Source organism: Dunckerocampus dactyliophorus, chromosome 5 (assembly GCF_027744805.1).
Source record: "Dunckerocampus dactyliophorus isolate RoL2022-P2 chromosome 5, RoL_Ddac_1.1, whole genome shotgun sequence".
NCBI classification, from domain to species: domain Eukaryota; kingdom Metazoa; phylum Chordata; class Actinopteri; order Syngnathiformes; family Syngnathidae; genus Dunckerocampus; species Dunckerocampus dactyliophorus.
Window position 1 is genome coordinate 14,003,616 of NC_072823.1, and position 10,034 is coordinate 14,013,649.

Genomic DNA, 10,034 nt, shown 5'->3' on the forward strand with positions numbered 1-10,034 from the left:
AAAAATATTATGAACGAAATCACACGACGTACTACCACATCAGTCACACGTTGACTACTTGATGGTGCGTTTCATTTGTACTCGGAACTGGGAAGTCGGAATGACAGTGATGTGATCTCTGAGTTAAAAGCGTTCCAGTTGCCAAGTCAGAAAAACTTCACACTATAGCAATATTTTTTTTTTTATAAATGTATAGTTTACACACGAGGAAGCCATCATTGATTGTTGACTCGGGGGTGGTGTGGATGCTCTGACTTTCAAGTTGAACATTCCGACTTCGGGGGGCGTTTCAGTCGAGTGTTCCCGCGAGGAACTCGGAAATTCCGACTTACAAGTACAAGTGGAACGCACCATGAGCGCGCTAAATTCTTCGCAGCACTGACTGGCCAATGCAAGCAATGTAATGTGATTATCTGCAACCAGTGATGGCTAAGCGGTGGCGAGTCGTCACGAATTGATACGATGGGTCCGGTGTGTCTTAACCTCCGTGGCGGAGGCTCCGCCGAACCCCAAGGGTTCGTTCGAACCCAGGTTAAGAACCACTGTCCGAGCAAAATCCTGCAAATGCAATTTCAGCATGAGATGATGGAAAACCCACAATTTCTTAGTATTTTCATTCTTTTTATTGCACCAGTCCATTACTCCCACCCCCAATCCAGTGTTAAAGCGACATATACTCAGTTTAAACACACCTAATTTCTGACTATTTCTCAAACCATCATTAAATGTGAAATTGGTAGAAACCATTTTCAAACCAGTCCTATCTTCTGGAAGTAAAGTGTCAAAAAACAAACAAACATATACAGCATTGTATAAATGTGTCAGTGCACTCGCTACTTTGGTCCAACCGGAGGCGACTGCCACACAGCAGAGCTGGTGCGTTTAAAGTAGCGAGGTTTGCTCTTATAAAAGATGTTCTCCAGTTCTGGTGGCTCAATTATTCCAAAGAAAGAGTCCAAGTCAGGAGGATTGAAGTACTGCTTCATAATTATCTGCTGTAGATTGTGACCTGGAAAGAGAAATCTTGCAATTGAACACACAAATGAACGGTACAGATCATTTCTTATAACAAATGTGTCGTGTTTAAGTCATGGAAATGGGGTGAAAAGCTGCTTATGGAGTTTATCACCGTATATGTTAAACTATACTTCATGCATACCTTCTGCCCAAGATGGAATTGGCTTTCTTGGAGTAGATTCATCATCAGTGGAATCATCGCTGTTTAGGTCCATCCCATAGTCTTCAGGATTTTTGGACGTTACTGTTGTGTTTCCACCCACTGGAATTATGGCGGTTGCTTGAAGTGATTTCTGCCCAGAAAGAACAAAGACCGCAGCCAAGGCCAAACAACATTGAACGAATAATCATAGTCATCCCTCCTAGCTAAAAGTTATTCACACAACATTTATATTATATGATATGTCAACAGACGCGTCATACAGTAGCTATGCTACATTGATAGTCTGTATTCACTTGTGCATTGGCGGCCTGTTGAGAAACAGCAGCTTCTATCTGCATGGAAGCTTCTCTTTCTTTAGCAGCTTTCTCCTCTGCAGCTAACCTCTGCTGCTCCTCCTGGTGGAACAAAACACACACAACAAGAGTACAGTTGCAAATGGAATGTTACAATATGATTCTGGATAAAAGCCAGATGTCTCCTCACCTCTTTTAGCTTTTCCTCTTCCGCTTTTCTTTTCTCCTCCAGTTCTCTTCTCTCCTTCTCTCGAGCTGCTCTCTCCAGTTCCCGCTCTCTTCATACACAACATTACATACGTTACATTTCTATTGACTGATTGAGATGATTATGTTAGTTTAAACCAGTGCTTCTCAAATAGTGGGGCAGGTGAACTGTAGGGGTGGCATGAGAGGCAGAGAGGACTTTCAATATTAGTGCAGACCTGCCAACATGCACAGTATGAATTTGTCGTACTCAGCATGCAATTTGAATCTTGAATACACTTGTATGCTTCACTGCTCTCCATTTTGCTGCATTTCTCTGGTTTCTATGAGTTTCTCAACAGTATTTCAAATCGGGGGGCGCGAAAACATTTCTGTCCCCCAGTGGAGGCATGACAGAAAATAATTGAGAACCACTGGTTTAAACAAAGATGATGGTAACCTTTCAGCAGCAGCTTGTCGCTCTCTCTCCAGCTCTCTCTCACGCTCCTGCTCCCTCTTCATCTCCAACAGTCTGCGAGCTTCTGCCAGCTCCTTAGCTTTTAATTGGTCCTCCTCCTTGTTGTTGCAAACACATAGAATAACCTGTCAGGAACAGCAGCCAGTCCGAACTAACACAAAATACAACAGCATACTCCTTTTACCGCTTGCTTAATCTTCTTCCTTCTAGTTTCTTCTGCCAGTTGTTTCTGCTCAAGCTCGTCCTGACGTTTAATGGCAATTCTCTTTTTGGCCTTCTCCTCAGCCTGACGCTGCATTCATGGACCATCAACATGAAAAAGCATGAGATATACATTTCATCTTGACAGCCATGTCAAATTATTGTAGAGTGAGTAAAACTATTCGATACCTTGTCATTTTTCTCATCAATCTGAGCCATTTTTAGCTCAATCTTCTTTTTCTTTTCTTCCTCTTTCTGCTCTTCTTTTACTTTGGCCTCAATCACCTTCCTAAGCCTCTCCTCCTTCTTCCTACACCATAGGAGAGCGATATACTAAAAACTGTTCATCACTCAAACATCAAGAAGGTGTGTCGTTTACATATAATCTTGTATAGATTTGAGCATTGACCTTTTAGATTCCTCTTGTTTCTTTTTCTTCTCTTCCACTATTTTCCTCAAGCGTTCCTCTTCTTGGTCCTGCTTCTTTTTAAGTGCCTCTAACTTTTGACGCTCTTTGGCCTGTGAAAGTAAAGAAGTCAGCTGAATATGGAGTTGTGCCAATCCAAAACAATGAAGGAGGCGGAAAATGTCACATATTTTTAACCAGCCACAGCCCAGACCTAAACCAAATTGTATTTGTGGGTTGACCTGGCTGCATAGAAAAGATGCCCTTGGTTTCAGACACATTTGGACCAATTTTACAAGGAAGAATGTTCAAATATTGCCAATTCAAGATGTACTAAACTGATAGACTCCTCAAAACAGACCGAATGCTTTTATTAAAGCCAAAGGGGCTTCAATCAAATATTAGGCTTTGGAAGCTGTACACACTACGTTTTTGTTGAACAACTTAGACACACATCTAGTGTTTTCAAGACAAGCCACTATTGTAATGATAACAATATAACAAAATAAGAGAACAAGATTGTGACACTTTAAAAAAGTAAGTTGTAATGATGAGCGATGATTGATGTATCCCATGAATATAATCGCCACTTGTAGTTCCGAACTAGCTAGATGCCGCCAGCCAGGCAATACGTGTAAAGAAAAAATGTCAGAAAGTCAAATGAGATTGAAACGTGAGCGATCACACAGGCTGGCATAGATAGGCTTAGCATGTGACAAGCTGTCGTCAACTGATTACACATTCTCTCGACATCAAGAAACAAAGTCAAAGTCAACACAAGATGTGTCGCGTATTGGTCATACATGCACAACTGCCAGAAAGGCAGACAGGTGATTCCGGTCCATGCTTATCAAAATAAAGCGCAATTAAACATTTGTTTAAATTGTTTTCAAACTAATTGTGGTCAATATGTGCATAAATAATATGATATATCTGTATCTATATAGCATATATATCCATTCATACAAGATATTACTTAAAATTGTTTTCTAGTTTTAAAAAAACAACTAATTTTTAAGGTGTGGCGGCTTTTATTTTGTAGTGGCGCACTGCCAAGATCAATTACATTAGCAGAAAACCTGTTGTCCTCAAAAATCCAAACATTTAACAGAAAAGCTGAGGTTTTCTTTTAAATAAAAGTAACATTAATACATTTTTAACACCTTTCAAAATCGTATTTAAGACATTTTATGAGATTTTATGGGAACTTTAGACATTTTAAGGCCTTAAACGCAAATGATTGGATTTTAAACTTTTTAAGACCCCTCGGATACCCTGTAATTGTTTTCTCTGGTCCTGAGTCCTTTATATAAAAAAAAAAAAAATCTGTCAAAATACACACAATGGTTACAGTGCTACAACTTTATGAGCAGATTACAGTGCATTGAGCTCAAGAGGTGAGTTTGCTGCTTTAAGACGCAAATGAAAATGAGCTTTAGTATCCTACAAGATGACGCCATCATGCATTTGGGGATATTTGTGAAGGTCATGCTCACAAGTGGAGGTGGACACCAAATGACCACCAACACACAGTACACTCACAACACTTACCACTATAGATATGCTCCTCTGGGAGATGGGAAGTAGGGGTAAAACAAATGGTTGACTGAGCAACAGAAAATTTCAATGGATGACCACAGTGGCTCTGTGCAAGATTATCAAAAGCTCGATGATTTAAAACTGACCTGAAGATCAGCCTTCAATGGAGTGGTGTGCTTAAAGAAGGACTTGATGACAGTATTACGACTAAAGGTACTTGGAGACATCATCAGCAATTGATTCTTCTGCACAGTGTGGAGGAATGATCTCATATGTGGTTTAAATGCCTGTTTAAAAAAAACAAACACACAGTACTCTGTTACAGCATAGATATTTTACTAAGACAATGAGAGAATTCCCCAAACTTATCCATGAACTTATTTGTGAATCTTACACTCTGAATAGGACTGTGCTCCACATGATCTGATGCTTCACTTTTGATGTCCTTAATTGACCTTACAGAAACAGAGACATTTTTTTTTGAAAAACAAAAAGTGTATGATAAACAAAAAAGTGTATAATCATGCTGTTTATAGATAATGACCAGCTGGAAATATCTATTGATCTTAATACCTGCAATGTTGTTTTTAAGTTTAATTAGGAAGGTTTTTTTGCAGTTACCTATGTGTTTTAGAGAGTAGAGTGTGGTGATATTGACATAGAAGGATCCAGAGTAGGCTACGTGGACATGAGTAATCATGCTCTGTCTGGTGAAGTAAATAATCAATAGTACATAAACGGCACAAAACTCACCCCTGGAAAGCCTGTTGCTTGCCAGTGATAACTGAAACATAAATGCAAAGCTTTTTAACAACACCTGCCGGATACCAACCAATTATACAGGAACAAAAATGTAAAGTTACGAGCAGGTACCTATTTTCTTGTCCTGAGTGCTCCTCTCGCGGGTAGACAGTGAAGGTGGGGCCACTTTGGAGTCACTGGCATCCATAGAACTAGTAATGTGTCCACCAGATGGCTGAATATAGTACATATGTTTAGGAACAATATCAACTGGCGTATGACCAAATGAAACTGATATGCATATCACCTATATTACTACCTGAGTATAATGCTTTGGACTATCAGCCTCTGCGACTTCTGGATCTGCAGTCACAGGTCCTGACACGCTGTAGAAGCCAATTCAAATATAGGCAAATAGGCATGTTTGTTAGTCCAACCCAATCACACACTGGAGTTGAAGGCTAAACGGTATTCAGTCCTACAGAGGAAACATTAATACTCACACTTCTTCATCAGCCTCTTCCACAGACTCAAAGGAAGCCTCAGCTACAATAATAAAAAAAAACAATGTAAGAATCAAACATAGAATATTCTGTCTCACCATCAGCAATACTGCTATACGATGAGTTACCCATGCGAGCCGCCTTCCTCTTCATCATGGATCGTTGCGAGGCACGGTGTAGAGAATCCTGCGTCATACTGTGACGCAAGCCCGCCAGGGAATGACGCACCTTAAGGGAACACCTCACAGAGGTCCGTCGTGACCTTCTGGTTTTTCCCGCTATCGCTATTTTAGTAGCTGTTCGTCCATCACAGGGCTTTATTGCTTGCTCAGCAGATGCAGAGATGCTTTCAACATTAGGGGATGGGATCTTCACTGGAGAATCACTTGTGTGACTTGTCTTGTCTGGTTTGACATCACTATTTGTATCCACACTTTCATCCTCAACCAGCTCTGGCTTTTTATCATACTCCTCTATGCTGTCACAGCTCTTCTGAGGTAGCTGGTTCACATCCTCTTGGAGTAGAGAAGTGTGTTTAAGCTGTGTACTGCTTTCAGCTACAGAAGTTCCTGAAATGGCATCTTCAGCAATGAAGTTCAGTGACTTGACAGAGGAACCGCTAAGGTTACTGCGCCTTCCCTTAGACAACCTGCATGACCAGAGGAAAGGCTTCAATTGTAACAACAGTATAGTATGAGTCACATTATATAAGGTTTTAAGAAATAAGGGGAAAAAAGGGTAATTTATATTAAATGCAGTGAACAACAAACCTTCTCCGGGCTTGACCTTCTTCCTGGCGTCCAACAGAAACACGCTTCCTGCGGCCATTCTTCTTTTGTGATGGTGTTTTGGGCATTAACTCTGGCTCAGCGTTAAAATCCCTGACGTCGAAAGGCAGTGTTAATAAAAGGCAATAGTGTAATATAATCAGATGACCAGGGGTCTTCAATTAAAATGGAGTAAGGTCCGTTTATGCAATTTTTTTACCTCTTGCGTTCATTCATTGTTTGTACAGTCACATCTTTTATTATTATGTGAAATTTTATCCTGTTTTCTTTTAAATACAATTTAGGTGGCAAAATAATTGTGTTGTCGGGTGATGTGCAGGGTTTGATTACATTTGATATTCATATGAGCTAGTCTGTTTGATGCAATTTAAGGCAAAATAAGGTTCGGGCCTTTGCTGTGAAAAAATATGCATAAACGGACCTTACTCAATTTCAATTGAAGACCCCTGCTTTAGACAAACAAATAATAGCAAACAAAGGAAATCACTTACCTTGAGAACATGTGGTTGGCCTCTTGTTGGATCTCCTCAAGCCAAACCATGTGGATATTGTCAATGTCACGAATAAATTGTTCTTTTTTTCCATCAAATATCTGCATGAAAGACTGCACAGACGATAGTACAGAGCTCATGGTGCTCTCTGGGATTTATCTCTGAAACAACCAACATGAAGTAAGAATGTACAGTATAAAGTCATAACGGTTGTGATTTACTCTGAAATCCACAAATACACCTACAATGTAGTTTATGCTCCCATTTTCTAAATTCTGTTTGAACCCCTTAAAGTAAAAAAACACAAACTAGGGCTGGGCGATATGGACCAAAACCCATGTCCGGATACCGTATATTTAGGTTGAATATCGATATACAATATATAATATCCCGATATTTTTAAGCAACGTGAGTTTAGACAAAATCAAAGCCAAATATGCGTGTCATTACAATAACTGAAGTAATTACGCCCGCAAACTGCCGCTGTGATCCGTCCGTGAGCATGATTATATGTTATTATTATATTTCCCATTTACTTTTATTGGTCACGCGTCTGTAAAGGGCCATCACTCGGTCCACCATCTGGTGATGGCTAATCTAAACGATTAACTGCACAAATGTTGAATTTTTTATTTGACTTTTTTGTGATGCTTCCACAAACCACTGCTGGCAAAAAAAAAACAAGTTATGATGATAACCATAGAAGAGAAAATAGAACTTTCTGAGAAGTAAAGAGTCTGGCTGCTCACTAAAATATGTGCAATACAAGAGCTATCACGACCAGTCCAGGGTGTACCCTGCCTGTCGCCGGAAGTCAGCTGGAATAGGCTCCAGCGTGCCCCTGCGACCCTAATTAGGAGAAGCTGCATAGAAAATGGATGGATGGACAAGAGCTATCACCAGCAACAAGGCTTACACTTGGTGACACCTCGCTGTTGCCTCTCCATATTGAAAGGGTGCTTTATTTATTTATTTTAGTTGTTTTACACAATGGTTAATTTATCTTTACACTTGTATGACTCTTAATTTAATATATTGCTGGTAACGTTTATTACACAAGAATGGAACGTTCCTTAAAATACAGTAAACAATGTACTGATTAAATAGTAGTCATTGTACTAAATATGACAAGTTTGCCATGAAAAGATCTGTGATAATTATTGATACGACTTAAAATATAAAAATTAAACTGTAAGTATACATTATATGGGCATGGCTTTGGTTAACATGAACAAAATGCTTTAATGCAATCCCTATATGGTAACCTGATCGAAGCTAGCACTGACACGGTGTGTATCGGTAAAGTAATGTTAGGTTCTGCAGTAGACATCTGAACCTTTTACAATGGTTACGTTTTCACGGAAGTTAATGAAAAATGAGTCAAGTGAAAAAATACACAAATCTTTACCTATGTCGCACGTGTCAGTCTCACTCGCACTCGGCACTTTGTTCTGTACTATAAACAACAATGTGTTCACATCTGGTGAACAAATGACATTAAAATATTCAAAACGTAGGTGAGCTAACGCCTCACCTTCGTGCTTGTGTCTACAGCTGCTATGACCCGCTGAAACTGTTCAACTTTTGACAACACTTCGCCGACCAATCCTGAGGCAGAAATGACGTCTGACGTCAGAGAAATGCGTTTGCTGTGAGTACCTTTCCATCCAGGAGGGAGGTTACCTCGACTGGAAACAATACGAACACGCACTGCACCATGTGGGGTTAATGACAGATTCATTCAAATCGGGCGAACCTAAAAAGTAGACGTTAGGGAGGCGCTATGTGGTGGCTCAAATTTAAACCAAGAAATGTGAAAGTGGCGCCAGAAGACGAGCAAGGTGTTTTAACATTTATCTTGTCAGTGTCATTGATAATAGTCAGGACCAGAGCTACTTTTATAGTCTCATTTCATCAATTTTAAGCTGAGCCAAGGCATCCACAGTGGTGTTGTCACATGTGGGAGGAGGGGGGCTAGACAGACACTACCTACAATCGCGGTGCTAAAGCAACACGTAAGAGGCAAGTAAACACATGTAGGGCAACTACTACTTTCAGGAATAATAAACAACTGTGTTAACTCTAAACATAACTTCAGCAATTTTTTTTTTTACAAACTAAGTACCACAATGCATGCTGGGAGCCAGCATCACTTCCAGTTAGGAATATGAAAAAACATCTTTAATTCAAACTATCTCGATATTAAACCCTGCTATGGATTAGCGATACACTCGTTTGTATCGTTTTCTAAAATGATTATTAAAATATAGCCTCTATAAACTTATAGCGCCGTCCCTTTTCAGTGAGCCTGCTCTCCTTTTACATGTCATCTGGGATCAGGACCTCCTTGCCAGAACGCCAGAAACCACAGAAGAACTGAAAGAATAAAAAACAAATAAATGCACCTAACAGCAGACCTGGCCGGTTTAGTTAAACGGTAAAATCAGCTACTCACTTTGTCTTTTATAGCATGGACGATGGTTGTTATTCAATCAAGAGACGTGTTTAGTTTATGTCGTTTGTCAAAATTGTCGTGCTGCTCAATTTTATCCAGATCATTCTCTTTCTAGTGAAGTCACTACTGCCATACTACACTTACATTTTTTTTTTTTATCATGCTTCTACTTTATATAGTTTACCCGAGAGACGAGGTGTTTTCTGCACGAGTTTAAAACAGTGTCACTGACACCTAAACTAAAATCCTGTTTCCACTTATGTTGCATTAAACCGGTATCATTCTACCGGTATCATTCTTTTTGCAGAATTACTGATTTTATTCGGGTTTAACAATGCTGTAAAAATTCCATCCATTTTGTATACACTTTTTCCTCATTAGGGTCACAGGTAAGCTGGAGCCTATTCCAGTTGAGCGCAACCTCCAACAATGTTTTATATACAGTACATGCTGTGACCATGTAGTAACAGGTACAATCACGATAACGTGCAACAGTCCAGTAGCATTACCGGAACTTCCTTCCTCAGCACATTGACACCACATAGTAACGTAGAAATGAACACCTACACCTAGCATTAACTGTTCCAAACTCGAAAATAAAAACAAAGCAGCAGTGGTGTCAGCAACGATATGTATCCTTACCTTTTTGTAGTAGTCTGAGGCGTTGTGAGCGCGACACTGACGCGCTGCGGGGGAGTCTATGATGAAGCTAGTCGGTACCCGGCTAGTAGCTATCATTAGAACGCACAGAAAAAAAACAGTATGTGTTCTTG

General features: G+C 39.9%; 1 protein-coding gene across 5 annotated transcripts; it reads right to left on the reverse strand.

Annotated features, from left to right (window-relative positions):
* Positions 1-624: 624 nt before the first annotated feature.
* On the reverse strand, positions 625-10,032 carry LOC129181932 (inner centromere protein A-like). Of its 5 annotated transcripts, XM_054777723.1 has the most exons (19): positions 8,341-8,406; positions 8,215-8,262; positions 6,807-6,967; positions 6,298-6,408; positions 5,656-6,176; positions 5,528-5,570; positions 5,344-5,410; positions 5,157-5,259; positions 5,037-5,067; positions 4,678-4,738; positions 4,430-4,570; positions 2,748-2,857; positions 2,528-2,648; positions 2,322-2,429; positions 2,120-2,235; positions 1,664-1,751; positions 1,474-1,575; positions 1,160-1,310; positions 625-1,009 (listed from the first exon to the last, which is right to left on the reverse strand). In XM_054777723.1, exons 3-19 carry the CDS (start codon positions 6,944-6,946, stop codon positions 834-836), a joined length of 2,190 nt encoding a protein of 729 aa, XP_054633698.1. In that variant the 5' UTR covers positions 6,947-6,967; positions 8,215-8,262; positions 8,341-8,406; the 3' UTR covers positions 625-833. The 5 variants fall into 5 exon arrangements, with proteins under 5 accessions (XP_054633698.1, XP_054633699.1, XP_054633700.1 ...); XM_054777724.1 differs by lacking the exons at positions 8,215-8,262; positions 8,341-8,406 and adding an exon at positions 9,904-10,032; XM_054777725.1 differs by lacking the exon at positions 8,215-8,262 and having other exon boundaries at positions 8,341-8,415.
* Positions 10,033-10,034: the final 2 nt, after the last annotated feature.